We start from the raw sequence: 15,024 nt of genomic DNA, 5'->3' as shown, positions 1-15,024 counted from the left end.
AGGAAGCATAAATACAACTAAAGCCTCCTATGCACACAGATGCCCAACCTGGGCACGGCCATTTGATCGCTATACGTGATGTTTGCTGTCTCTTTTTGGTTAGGAAGTTTCTTTCTATTCCTAATTTGCTAAGATTTGTTTTCTTTTATCTTTTTAAGCTACAAATAAATGATTAATTTTATTAAATGGTGCTTTTTTTGCATCTATTGAAATGGACATATAATTTTCTTCTTTCATCTGTAAATGTGGTAAATTAATTGATTTTCCAATGTTAAACTTAGAATCTTGCAATGTTAAACTTACAACTTTTTAAGTCCTGGGATAAACCTTTCTTGGAATTTTTAAAAAATATATTCATTACTAGATTCAATTTACTAATATTTTATTTAGGACTTTTCTCACCTATGTTCATAAGTAAAACTGGCTTATAAGCATCTTTTCTCACACTGTCTTGGCTTGGTTCTTGGTGTCATGGTTTTGCTAGTCTCATAAAAGGAGTTGGAAAGTGTTCCCTCTTTACCTTCCCTGAAATCATTTACTAAGACTGAAATTATCTGTTCCTTGAATGTTTGCTGGAGTTCCATTTGTAAGGTTACTTTTTCTTTCTTGGGGCGGTGGGACAGGTTAAATTTTTAGCTACTGATATAATTTCTTTACTTATTTTTAGATCTATTCAGGTTTTTCATTTCTTAAGTTAGCTGGATAAATTATTTTTATTTTTTTCCACTGGGAAATTGTTTATTTCACCTAAGGTTTCAAATTTATCAGCATAAAATTGCTCATATTCAAATTGTGGTAGAGTGTTTGCAAAAATGGCTAGAATTCCCCTTCCCATATCTCTGTCTCTGGATAGTCCAGTCCTGCATTGACTCTAGGTGAGGCTGGGGGTCTTGCTTTGGCAAGGGGAAATTAAGCAAATGGACTTGAAAAGTGCTCACACATCCAAGCATGTCCTCTCTTGCTGCTTTTACAATTCTAAAACCACCATCTGAACAACACTGAGCTGGCCTGCTGGACGATGAGGCTATGTGGAGGACAACCAAGATCTGAGCCAACACCCAGAAACTTGTGTGAGACCATCTTAGATCACCTAGTCACCAACTAACCCATCAGGCGACCAGAGATGAATGAGGGAGCCTAGCAGAGATCAGCTGAACTGGCCCAGACCAGAAGAACCACTCTGCCAACCCACAGAATTGTGAGCTGAATAAAATCACTATTGTTTTAAGTTACTTAGTTTTGAAGTGGTTTATTATGCAGCAAAAATTAAGTGATATACTAATATTCTAAAACTTATGCTATATTTAAAGTAATATGCCTTTTAAATTCTATTATTTGTTCTCTCTACTTGCTATAAATTTCTCTTGTGAAGTACCACTTTAACTGTATTCCACATGGAATATTTTTCCTATTGTTCATTTCTAGGTATTTCTAACTTTCATTAGGATTCCTTTGATGTCCAAGGTATTTAGAAATGCTCAATTTTTTTTTCACAATTATCAGGTTTTTGTAAATTTTTCTTTTTTAAATATTTATTTATTTAACTTTTTTTTTTTTGAGGAAGATTATCCCTGAGCTAACATCTGCCACAAATTCTCCTCTTTTAGCTGAGGAAGATGGGCCCTGAGCTAATGTCCGTGCCCATCTTCCTCTATTTTACGTGGGACGCCTACCACAGCATGGCCTGAAAAGCAGTGTGTAGGTCTGCACCGGGGATCCGAACCGGTGAGAACCCCGGGCTGCCAAATCAGAACATGTGAACTTAACTACTGTGCCACTGGGCCGGCCCCACATTCTTGTAAATTTCTTATTCACTGATTTCTAATTTAACTGTACTGCGATCAGAGATCATAGTCTGTGCAACACTCTGAAATTAGCTAACGTTTGCTTTATACAGGTTCCTGAACTTTCGTGGTCCACAGCATAGGACAAAGGAAATACCTAACAGTTTCCTTTATCAAGCAGTTAGGTCCAAACACCTTAATAGTCATTTGGGGCAAAAAACCCCATAAACTAAAGAACAATTATTTCACTCTTACACAAAATATGTGATTAAAGGGAATGCAGTGTGATCTAATGTTTATATTGTGAATTACCTCAAAATCTAATAGTTCTGTGGTATCTGAGAGATGTTACATGTCACTGTGTTTCCCTCAAAAATTTATAACATCTCAAGGTGTTCCTTTGAGTTCATAATGGAGCCCCGTGGTACTTCAGCACATAGTTTGGCAATTACAGCTTTATATTATCACCAAACCAATTTTCAAATATGCACAGGGTTTAATACATGTGTGTTAGATAACACTTGCAAATTAAGTTATTTACCTTTTATATCTCCTATTAATTGGTGTGTTTATTACTGACAAGAAAATCTCCCACAATGACTATGTCTTTGATAAATTTCTCCCTGTAATTTTGTCAATTTTTGCGTTATTAGGCATACACAAGTGGAGTTCTTAGCTTATTAGAAAATTGTTTCTTTTCTCAAAAAATTAAGTAACGACCCACATATTTGAATTGAAAACACCTAACATAGGCCAAAATATCCTAGGGTGTGAAAATCACCCTTTACTTTTAACAAAAAATATGTACAATCTAAGGAAAGATAATCCCTAGGCAGGTTTGTGGTGATTTTATTAATCATTAAATAAGGCTCCATCAAAACCAATAACTTAAACCCCTTTTGCCTGACAACCTAGAGATTTTTATCCTCCTAGAGATTGTACTACAATAAATTCAGCATCTATAAAAGGTATCTCTTTCTTTTGTCAAGTGGGACGGGAGCTCAGAGGATATGGGAACTAGTCTAGTTTCAACATCCCTCTTATCTCCAAACACATAGACAGGTTAGATCCATTTCTTTTCCTTTAAAAAGCCATTATTAATCTATTATCCCATGTATGTATTTAATCCTTTTCAGAGCTTCTGTTTGCTGACTATTTGGTTGAATCACACGAAATTTGTAAGTAAAAAGGTTAATGATGGGCAATTTCTTATGACTCAACCTAATATCTTTTGAGTTAACAAATTCTGTTATTAATCTCTATATAAAAGTTTTTCTTTTTCATTCCCAAATTTCTCTTTCCATCTTGAAAAAGTGACTTGCAATTCTATACCTAAATTTGTGGAACAAGTCAGCAGTCACTTATACATGTTATGAAAAGGATAGACAATTATCAGCCCCATTTCAAACGTGAAATAAGTAATTAAATGTTTTTATCCAGCAATACCTCATTGTCTTAAACCCTTACCCAGTTTTAGTTGCTATAAAATTTAAATCTTTATTTTACAGATGAGTAAATAGGGACACAGAGAACCCAGCTAAATTAAATTATATATCTAGGAAATATCAATTAAGATTGAACCCAGGTTGTGGCTACAGAGACTGTTTCTTAAATACGTTCTACTGCTTGCTTTTCTTTAGAAGTAGCCCAACTCTGGTTGTATCTAAATGCTTCTAAAGAGGTAGGAAAAAATGCTCACAAGATAGACCCTTCCCTCCAATATTAACATTTATCAAGTGACACTACTGCTAGGTGGTTACATGGATATTTAGCCACAAGTTTTATATGTAATAGTTACATTTTGAGCACTCTACTCAGTGTTATACTTTAATTAAAAAAAAAATTACTGGTTCATCAATCATGTAAAAATCTGACAACCTAACATAAATTACTTTCTTGCAGGCTAACTTAACCGAACTTATCAAATGGTTTTTTTTTGGATGCTAATTTACTAATTTGGGTTCTTTGCAATTGAAATTTTTATGGAGATAACTGTAAATTCATACACAACTGTACGAAATAATGCAGAAATCCCTTGTATACTTTGCCCAGGTTTGCCCAACAGTAACATCTTGCAAAACTATTGTATAATATCACAACCAGGACATTGATATTGATACAATCCACTGATCTTATTCAGATTTCCTATTTTAATTGCATTTATGTGTATTAAATTCTATACAATTCTATCACCTGTAAAGGTTTTTGTATCCACCATTACACTCAAGACACTGAACAGTTCCAAAAACGAAAGATGCTCTCCTGTTGCCGTTTTATAAGCAAACCACCTCCCTCTCACTTCTCTGTCCCCATAATCTAAGCCCTGGCAACTACTAATCTGTCCTCCATTTCTAACATTTTATCATTTCAAAAACGTTACATAAATGGAATGCTGTAGTAGATAACTTTTTTGTGATGGGCTTTTTTTGCCCAGCATAACTCCCTGGAAATTCATAAAGCTGTTGCTTCTATCAATAGTTTGTTCCTTTTTATTGCTGAGTGGTATTTCATGGTATGGACATACCACAGTTTAACCATCTACCCTTTAAAGGACATCTGGGTTGTTTCCAGGTTTTGGCTATTAGAAAATAAAGTTACTCTAAACATTTGTGTAGGGGTTTTGTATGAACACCTGTTGTCGTATCTCTGGGATAAATGCCTAGGAGTGTGACTGGTGGGTTGTATAGTAATTGCATGCTTTCCAGACCAACTGTACCATTTTACATCACCATCAGCAACACATGAGTGACCCAGTTTCTGTGCATCCTCACCAGCATTTGGTGTTGTCACTACTTATTTTAGCCATTGTGATAGATGCTTTAGTTGGTTTTAATCGGTATTTCCCTGACGGCTAACGGTGCATTAATAATCACCATCATAATGATGATTGCCATCTGTATATCCTCTTCAATGAAATGTCTCTTCACCTCTTTTGCCCATTTTCTAATTTGACTGTTTGCTTTTTTTACAGCTGAGCTTTAAGAGTTCATTATATTTGTTGGATACTAGTCCTATATTGGATACATGATTTTCTTCCAGTCTCTAGGTTGATCTTCATCCTCTTCTCACGGGCTTTCACAGAGCAAAATTTTTTAATTTGTTAAAGTCCAATTTTCCTTTTATGGATTAATGCTTCTGTTGTGAAGTATAAGAACTCTTTGCCTGGCTCTAGATCCTGAAGTTTTTTTCTCCATTTTTTTCCCTAAAAGTTTTACTTTTCTGCCTCATATTTAAGTCTAGGATTCATTTTGTATTTCTGCAGAAGGTGTGAAATTTAGGTTCTTCTTTTTGGGTCTATGGACATCCAACTGTTCTAGTACCATCTGTTGAAACGGCTATCCCTCCTCTACTGAATTAGCTTTGCGCCTTTACCAAAAATCAGTTGGGTGCATTTCTGTGGGCTTATTTCTGGGTTCTTTCTTCTGATCCATTGATGTATGTGTCTGTCCTTCTGCCAATACCACACAGTATTCCCTACTATAGCTATTCCATAAGCCTTAATATCAGGCAGAGCAACTGTTGCTATGTTATTCTTTGTCAGGACTGTTTTACCTCTTCTAGAGCCTGTGACTTTCCATATATACATTTTACAATAAGCTTGTCTATCTCTACAAAAAACCTTGCTGAGATTTTGATAGGAAATGTATCAAACCAACAAATCAATTTGAGAATAGGAATCTTTACTATGTTGACTCTTTCAATTCATGACCACAGCATATGTCTCTGCATTTATCTTATTTGATTTCTTTCATCAGCATTTTATAATATTCAGCATACAGACCCTATACATGTTTTGTTAATGTATACCAAAATACTTTATTTTCTTTGGAGTGACTATATATGGTATTGTGCTTTTAATACATGTTCACTGTTAGCATATATAAGATATTGACTTTGATGTGCTGATCTTGTATTATGTGACCTTGCTGAATTCACTTATTAGTTCTAGGAGCTTTTTTGTAGATTCTTGGGGATTTTATACAGACAATCATATCACCTGCAAATGGGAACAGTTTTATTTCTTCCTTTCCAAACTATAAGCCTTTTATTTCTTTTTCTCGACTTACGGCACTGGGTAGAACTTCCAGCACTATGTTGAATAAGAGCAAGGGAAGTGGACATCCTTGCCTGGTTCCCAGATCTTAGGGGGAAAGCATTCAGTCTTTCACCATTAAGTATGATATTAACTATGGGTTTTTACAGATACTCTTTGCCAAAATGAGGTAATTCCTGCCCTATTTCTAATTTTTTGAGAGTTTTATAAGGAATGGGTGTTGGATTTTGTCAAATGCTTTTTTCATTGCTGAGGAAGATTCATCCTGAGCTAACATCTGTGCCAATCTTCCTCTATTCTGTATGTGGGTCACCTGCCACAGCACAGACGCTGACGAGTGGTGTAGGTCCACAGCCAGGATCCAAACCTGGGCCACCAAAGTGGAGCACACTGAACTTAACCACTAGGCCATGGGGCCAGCCCCTTAAATGCTTTTTTTGCGTTAACTAATAACAATCATATGATTTTTCTTCTTTAGCTTGTTAATTATGGGGAATTTAGGCTATTTTAAAAGGAGATTTTTTACTAACAAGTCAAACACCTAAAACAAACACTGCATCTGATCAGTCAAATGCGGCATTTTGGTGATGTTTTTCTTTATGTCAGAACTTAACCTGCCCCATCCCCAGATCTAATGACAATAAAGTCCTACGGCATATCTGACTTATCAGTGATCAAGAGACGATTATACCAAATTTAATATAATGTGCCAAAGCTAAAAAATGCCAGTGACAAATTTTGGACTGATTTTCAACTCATGAGGCATTATTAACTTAACAAACATTTACATTGAGAAGCGTTATAGCATAAAGATAAAGAACTCAGCTATGCCATTTATTAGCTTTGTGATTTTAGGCAACTTACTTAACTTCTATGCAATTGTTTACAGCAGTGTGAGATAAAACAGCAGAACAGATTTCTGTGTAAGTACTGATGCATAAAGTCCTAATTAAACAGGAAAGCTAGAGATCAAGGAGGTAAAAGAAAACCAAAAAGTTCAATCAAAAAGAGTTTGAGAGGATGGTGTCAAGATGGCAGTGCAGGCAGACTCTGAACTCACCTCGTCCCAAGGACACAACAAATTTACAACTACTCTTGGAACAATTACCCCTGAGAAACAACTGAAAACTGGATAAAAAGAACTTCCACAACAAGGGACGGTGCTGAGATGAAGAGGCAGAAATTCCTTTCTGGAGAGAAAAAAGCCAAGGTGCTTCGTGGCCAGCTGATAGGAATCCTAAGGTATGAAGGGATCTGAGCGGGGGAGAGTTACCCCAATGAGCAGCTTCTGGACTCAGCACAACCGAGATAAGGGTCATAATATGTGGCTTTGCTTGCTATTAACTACAATGGGGAACACCCCAGAAAAGCTATTATATATAAGGGAAAAAAGGCCTGCTCTTAAAGGGCCCACGCCTAAATTCACCCGTTTCAGAAAGCAACCTAAAATCACCAGAAAGAAAGGTATACAGTCCTTTGGTGAAAAGAGACTCACCTGATAGGCTCTGAGTGCATTTTGCTGAGAGGTGAGACCTCCCCAGGGACTGAGACATTGGCAGTAGCACTGCTGTGACCTAGTACAGGCATGCTGACACAGACATTGGCAGATGCCACTGGACTTCTTCTCCTGGCCTGTCAGCCCAGGGTCTGCCTTGTCCACTAGAGCACCAATTTAATCCATCTCAGCCAGGGCAAGCAGCCAGCCCTAGGGACCGGCCCCACCCAACTTGAAGCACTCAGGCAACTTGTGGGCCCACATAGGCAGGGTGCATGGAAACTCTGCAGCCAGGTGAGTGGGTCCACCTCTGCAGATCAGGGTGTGTGCAAGGGTCAGGCCTGCAGTGGTGAAGTGTATGGGGCCTCTGCAGTGGGGCAACCAGGTCTGCTTCAGTGGGTCAGGGAGCACAAATGGGGCAGGATTGTGTTGATGGGGTGCGTGGCCTTGCATGCAGTAGGGCTTGTCAGCTGCAGCAGACTTGTGCTTCTCAAACAGCCACATGGGGATCAGCTCCACCCTCCAAAGCCTGAAACAATTGGGTGCTCCAACACCTGGGGCTGGCTCCACTCAGCTACAATCCTGAGAGAGCTGACAACAGTGTGGCAAGCCGGAGGCCTACAGCAATTCTAAGTCCCTGAGCCTAGCAACCAGCCATGCTGGGGGCCTACTCACTTAACAGAAAAGCTGCAACAAGAATGTGCTATTAGACCTTGCAGCCAACTGGGCTGAGGCTCCCCAAACCCAACAAAATGACTGAAGGGTCCACAGGAGTCACATGCAGCTGAGCACTACAATGAGCTGGCCAGGGGACAGCCTAGCCTCCCCAGGCACCTGCAGTGAGAGTAACCCTGTCACAACAGAAAGACACAGGTAGCCCACACAGTGGACATTTCTGGAACATGTGGAACTGGTGACGAGAGGGGAGCACACTGCTGGGCCTCATAAGGCATCTTTACATAAGGCCACCTCTCCAAGATCAGGAGACATAGCTGGCCTACCCGATACACAGATATATGCACAGAGAAAGAGGCAAAATGAGGAAACAAAGGAATACATTCTAAGTAAGGGAACAGAAAAAAAAACCCAGAAAAAGAACTAAATGAAAGAGAGATAAACAATCTACTTGACAAAGAGTATAAACTAAGAGTCGTAAGGATGCTCACTGATCTTGGGAGAAGAATGGATGAACTCAGTGAGAACTTCAATAAAGAACTCGAAAATATAAAAAAGGACCAACCAGAAATGAAGAATACAATACTGGAAATGAAAAACTCACTAGGGGGACTCAAAAGCAAAGAAGATGATACAGAAGAAAGGATCAGTGAGCTGGATGAAAGACCCGGGGAAATCACCCAAGCTGAAGAGAAAAAAGAAAAAAGAAATAAAAAGAATGAGGATAGTGTAAGGGACCCCTAGGACAACATCAACTGCACTAACATCATATTATAGGTGTTCCAGAAGGAGAAGAGGGAGACAAAGGGGCAGAAAATCTATTTGAAGAAATACCTGAGAACTCTCCTAACCTAAGGGAGGAAACAAACGTCCAGGTACAGAAAGCACAGAGAGTACCAAACAAAATAAGCCCAAAGAGGCCCACACAAAGACACATTCTAATTAATAATGTCAATAACTAAAAATTAAGAAAGAATCCTAAAAGCCACAAGAGAAAGGCAACAAGTTGCATATAAAGGAAACCCCGTAAGGCTATCAGCTGACTTCTCAGCGGAAACCTTACAGGCTGGAAGGGAGTGGCAAGATATATTTTAAATGTTGAAAGGAAAAAACGTATAGCCAGAATACTCTACCTGGCAAGGTTATCATTCAGAATGGAAGGAGAGATAAAGAGTTTCCAAGACGAGCAAAAACTAAAGGAGTTTATTACCAAGGAACCAGCCTTACAAGAAATGCTAAAGGGACTTATTTAAGTGGAAAAGACAAGACCACAAATAGGAATAAGAAAATTATCCAAAAAACCAAGGCAATAAAATCACTGGTAAAGGCAAATGTACAGTAAAGGCAGCAGATCAACCACCTATGAAGCTAATATGAAGGTCAAATGACAAAAGTACTAAAATTATCTATTTCCGTGATAAGAGGGTAACGGATACATGTGCATAAAAAAAGAGGTTAGATATGATATCAAAAACAAAATGTGGGAGGAGGGGAGTAAAAGAGTAGAGCTTTTAGTAACAGGTCAAATTAAGAGATCATCAACTTAATATAGATTGTTATATACGTAGGTTATTATATATGAACCTCAAGGTAATCACAAATGAGAAACATATAATAAATACACAAAAAATTGAGAGAAACCCAAACATAATACCAAAGAAAGACATCAGGGGCCAGCCCTGTGGCCCAGAAAAAAAGTAATAAAATGGTAATAAGTAAATACTTATCAACAGCTACTTTAAATGTCAATGAAGTACATGCTCCAGACAAAAGACACAAGGTGGCCAACTGAATAAAAAAACAAGACTGATATATATGCTGCATACAAGAGACATACTTCAGACCTAAAGACATTCACAAACAAAGCGAAGGTATGGAAAAAGATACTCCATGCAAATGGCAATGAAATCAAAGCTGGAGTAGCAATACTTATATCAGACAAAACAGACTTTAAAACAAAAACTGTAACAAGAGACAAAGAAGGGCACTACATAAAGATAAAGGGGAACAATCCAACAAGAGGATATAACACTTGCAAATATCTATGCACCTAACACAAGAGGACCTAAACATATAAAGCATTAATTAACAGACATAAAAGGAGAAACAGACGGTAAGACAATAATAGTAGAGGACTTTAATACTCTACTTATACCATTGGATAGATCATCCAAACAGAAGAAGGGAAACAATGGCCTTAAATGACACATTAGACTAGATGAACTTAGTAAATATATATATAGAACATTCCATCCAAAAACTGTAGAATACACATTATTTTCAAATGCACGTGGAACATTCTCCAGGATTGATCACATATTAGGCCACAAAACAAGTCTCAATAAATTTAAGAAGACTGAAATAATACCAAGCATCTTTTCTGACCACAATGGTATGAAACTAGAAATCAACTACAGAAAGAAAATTGGAAAAGCCACAAACATGTGGAGATTAAATAAAATGCTACTGAACAACATTTGGGTCAAGAGAGGAATCAAAGGAGAAATCAAAAACTACCTGGAGACAAATGAAAATGAAAATACAACATGCCAAAATCTATGGGATACAGCAAAAGCAGTTCTAAGAGGGAAGTTTATAGCAATTCAGGCCTCACTCAACAAACAAGAAAAATCTCAAGTAAATAATCTAACAGTGCGGCTAAAGGAAGTAGAGAAAGAACAAACAAAGCAATGCAAAAATCTTCAACAAAATACTATCAAGTCAAATACAACAATACATTAAAAAGATCATCCACCATGGTCAAGTGGGATTTATTCCAGGGGTGCAGGGATGGTTCAACACACTCAAATCAATCAACACAATGCACCACATTAACAAAATGAAGACTAAAAATCACATGAACATCTCAGTAGATGCAAAGAAAGCATTTGACAAGATACAGCATCAAATTATGATAAAAACTGAATAAAAGGGGTACAGAAGGAAAGTACCTCAACATAATAAAGGCCGTATATGACAAACCCACAGTTAATATTCTCAATGGAGAAAAACTGAAAGCTATCTAAGAATAGGAACCAGACAAGGATGCCCACTTTCCCCACTCTTAATTAACATAGTACTGGAAGACCTAGCCAGAGCAATCAGGCAAGAAAAAGATATAAAAGGGATCCAAATTGAAAAGGAAGAAGTGAAACTCTAACCAGCTGCAGATGATATAATTTTACATATAGAAATCCCTAAAGAATCCACCAAAAAACTTTTAGAAATAATAAATGAATACGGTAAAGATGTAGCACACAAAATCAACATACAAAAATCAGCTGTGTTACTATACACCTACAATGAAGTAGCAGAAAGAGAAGTTAAGAATATAATCCCAGGGCTGGCCCAGTGGCATAGCAGTTAAGTTCACACGTTCCGCTTCTCAGTGGCCTGGGGTTCGCAGGTTTGGATTCAGGGTACAGACCTAGCACCACTAGTCAAGCTACGCTGTGGCAGCATCCCACATAAAGTAGAGGAAGAAGGGCATATATGTTAGCTCAGTGACAATCTTCCTCAAGCAAAAAGAGGAAGATTGGCAAGAGATGTTAGCTCAGGGCCAATCTTCCTCACACAAAAAAGAAAGAAAATGTTTAAAAAAAAAATCCATGATACAAAGTGAGTAATAAATAGATACTTACTAAGTAAATAAATGCACAGGTCTATTTAATTCTACTGACTCACTGAGAGAGTGTGTATTCTCAGAATCAAGACATTCCTTCTCTCTAAAACCAGAAAGTTTCAAGACGGTAATTTAATATGGGAGTTTTAGGAGTGAATTAGATCAAGAAAAGGATCTAATCTAAGATAAACATAAAGATTCAGAAATAAGCTTCAAATCTATTTTTAGAAATGTACATGTATATAGAGAAAATTATGTGTATTTTCTTGATTGACAATTAAAACATTTGCTTAAAATAAAATGTGCTTGCATGAAAATACAATCTAATGAAGGTAATTCTAAAGTCCTCCAAAAACAATGGAAAAAAATACAATAAATTTTAACAGTGGTTGCATTCAATGTGTAAAATATAAGGTTTTTCTACTTCTATTTATTTTTCTAAAGTATCTTTAACAAGTATGTATAACTTTTACATGAGGAAGGTGGACGAATCCTGTCTAGCACACAGCCCAAAAAAAGAGGACGTTAAAAAAAAAAACAGGAGTATCTAATTTCATCAGATGTTGTGAGAATCTCAGTGATGGTGGTACTTTACTCGGTACCAGTACCTCAATAACAGTATAAGTATATACCATTATAAACTATGTAATGACATACTTTTATGCTGTGTCGTCTTATGGATGATCACTGATTTGCCACAGTATTTTCATCATTCAAGTTACGTAGAATGTTAACTTCAGAAAAACCTAATTATTTTCATTAAATGGAAATCACCCTTACCTTTCGCAGTTCAACTGTCACTTCATTTCTGTGTCTTCGCATTGTCTAAAAAGAAAAATAAAGATTTCTTAAGTATCTAAATATTAATACTGATAGTATATAAATTAAGGTCTTAGGTACTTAAGAGTTAAAACTTTTTTAGAATTTATTCTTAAGGATTGATCAGTTTTAGAATTTAAATGTTGAATTACAGGAGGTTAAAAAGTCAAAACCCAGTCTACTTTACTAGATATCTGTTGGATAGTTTTGTGGGGGGTGGGAGATGGGGGTGGCTGTTGAGGATCCCGTCCCCATTCCCAACTGCACCCAAGTCTCTTTTGGGAATTATATACTCTCCATTGTGAACAGTCGTGATGGAACTGCCTGTTGAAGAATCTCACCCTCTCCTAGCTCAGGGACGGCATGAAACTCAAACTGGGCCAACGGAACTCTCTCCCCCATAACTCTGAGCCTTGAGCAAAGTGGAAAGAAAAAAAAGCAGCACATTAATTTCCAAAGGAAGTATGTGGACAAAGCAGTGAATTATTTACTTCCAGTTCTCTGGTGTCCCGACTCATTCTATGAACTATCACATACTCTTCCAATAAATTACGGTTTTGCTTAAGTCAGCCAGTGCTGGTTTTTGATGCTTGCAACCAATGAATTCTATCTCAAATGACTCACGTTTAAAAAAGTAAATAATAATGTCATGACCTTAAAACCACATGAAGATGAAAATAAGTTTGGGATGGATGTTTTGTATCAAAAGATAAAAATATGTCCTTTTAAGTTTACTAAGAGGCTCTATCAGACATGTCTTATCAAGAATTACTGAAATGATCAGATATCCCTTCTTGATGTACTGATTTGATGAATTATTTTATTACATATATAAGCACGGTAAAATTCTTACATTTTTGGAATAAAGGTTACATATCATGGTATATTATTTTAATATATTGATATTCAGTATGCTCCTATTTTATTTGATAATTCTTTTGTTATGGTATCTCTGTCAAGTTTTCTTAAGCTGCAATGATAAATTAACCCTTTTTTAGCAAAAAAAGAATCCCAGGGAACACAAATTATAAAGTTTGCTAAATATATTGAAATATTAATCTAGATATAAACTTATGCTTAAATATAGACATATATTAAATGTAAACAAAACTGTCAAACAAAATTCAAATTAGTAGCAAAATTCATTTAATGTGATAGAATGATGCATTGATAAAAATAACACACACACAGTTCAATAGTAGAAAGACAGAGCCCTGAATCTATCTCCCTATTTCACAGGTTTCTGTGTTTTGACTTCAATACTATTAATACAAAGAGTGCTTTATGTGTAAATTCATCATACAAAATCTAATAAATGTTGATCAATCTTCAAATACCAATTTAATGAAGTGTTATCTGCTCACTCTGCAGCTGTCTTTATTCAATTAAAGTTAGAACTGAACCACGGTTAAAACTTGCCCATATGAACATCTAATGCAATTGTTACTGGAACTGAGAAAAAATGTTTTCATTGCAACAACTACTATTAATTGTTTATGAATTGTTTTTTTTTTTTTTTTTAAAGATTTTATTTTTTCCTTTTTCTCCCCAAAGCCCCCCGGTACATAGTTGTGTATTCTTCGTTGTGGGTTCTTCTAGTTGTGGCATGCGGGACGCTGCCTCAGCGTGGTCTGATGAGCAGTGCCATGTCCGCGCCCAGGATTCGAACTAACGAAACACTGGGCCGCTTGCAGCGGAGCGCGAACTTAACCACTCTGCCACGGGGCCAGCCCCTGTTTATGAATTGTTTTAAGATGGTACATAACAGAAAAAGATCCAGGCAGCATATCCCCTCCAAAATACGATCAAGTTACTGCTCTACTTTAACTCACAGTAAATACTTTAATATAGATAGGGGTGGTGAGTTAACTTCTGAAGTACCCTAAGATAGGAATCCACACTTCAGGGGGGTTTAGCTAGCATCTGAAGCATCCAAATCAGGATTTAACTTCCAATTAGTAAGTGCTTCAAATATCAACATCTGAATTTAGACACTAGTTTGTTAATGTAAGAGATGTTGGAAATAATTTTTTATTGCTGAAATGGAATTGTTCAAGATACATGGATTGACTAGGAATATTGTTCAGGTGCCTTGATCGTCACCTGTTTGAGGTTTGAATCTGGCAAGCCCTGCAGTCCGTCTTCAGAGAAGTTGTGGCCTCCCTTTGATCCTGTGTCCCACCCCTTCTTGGAGGGTTGTGTCACCTAATCCCAGTCAGGTCTTTGTGGTATCTCCTAGGGTTGAAGTTTTATTGCAGGGTGGTAGTTTAGAGCCTAAAAGAGCTAAACTCATAGAACAAGCTGCATGACTTTCTGTGACTGCTTACCAACACATTTGTATTAGCAGCAGAATGTTTGCTTAAGTAGCAGAATTCTAAGGCCTGTTTTATTATTTTATAAAAATATAATTCGCTGGTAGTAAATTTTCTAAGGAAAAAACACCTATTATCCTCGCCTATCTCTAACTTAAAGGCCTGCTATTCATCCAAAAGAAGATGTGAGTGTAAATGGCCAAGTGTCTTGGGTCAGCCAGGAGCAGGTACTGACTACTACATATGACACAAGTACCTCTGAG

The 15,024-nt window shown here is 36.9% G+C and overlaps 1 protein-coding gene across 4 annotated transcripts in view; it reads right to left on the bottom strand.

The window, feature by feature from the left end:
* Positions 1–15,024, bottom strand: part of KPNA3 (karyopherin subunit alpha 3) — a 93,773-nt gene that overhangs the window by 31,014 nt on the left and 47,735 nt on the right. For all 4 annotated transcript variants that reach the window (XM_023621568.2, XM_023621566.2, XM_023621569.2 and 1 more), the window contains exon 2: positions 12,411–12,455. In XM_023621568.2, the coding sequence (XP_023477336.1) occupies positions 12,411–12,455 (45 nt within the window). The remainder of the gene's footprint in view (positions 1–12,410; positions 12,456–15,024) is intronic.

This window comes from Equus caballus, chromosome 17 (genome assembly GCF_041296265.1).
Source record: "Equus caballus isolate H_3958 breed thoroughbred chromosome 17, TB-T2T, whole genome shotgun sequence".
Taxonomy (NCBI): Eukaryota; Metazoa; Chordata; class Mammalia; order Perissodactyla; family Equidae; genus Equus; species Equus caballus.
The sequence above is the reverse complement of the archived record's forward strand: the minus strand, read 5'-3'. Positions and strand labels throughout refer to the sequence as shown.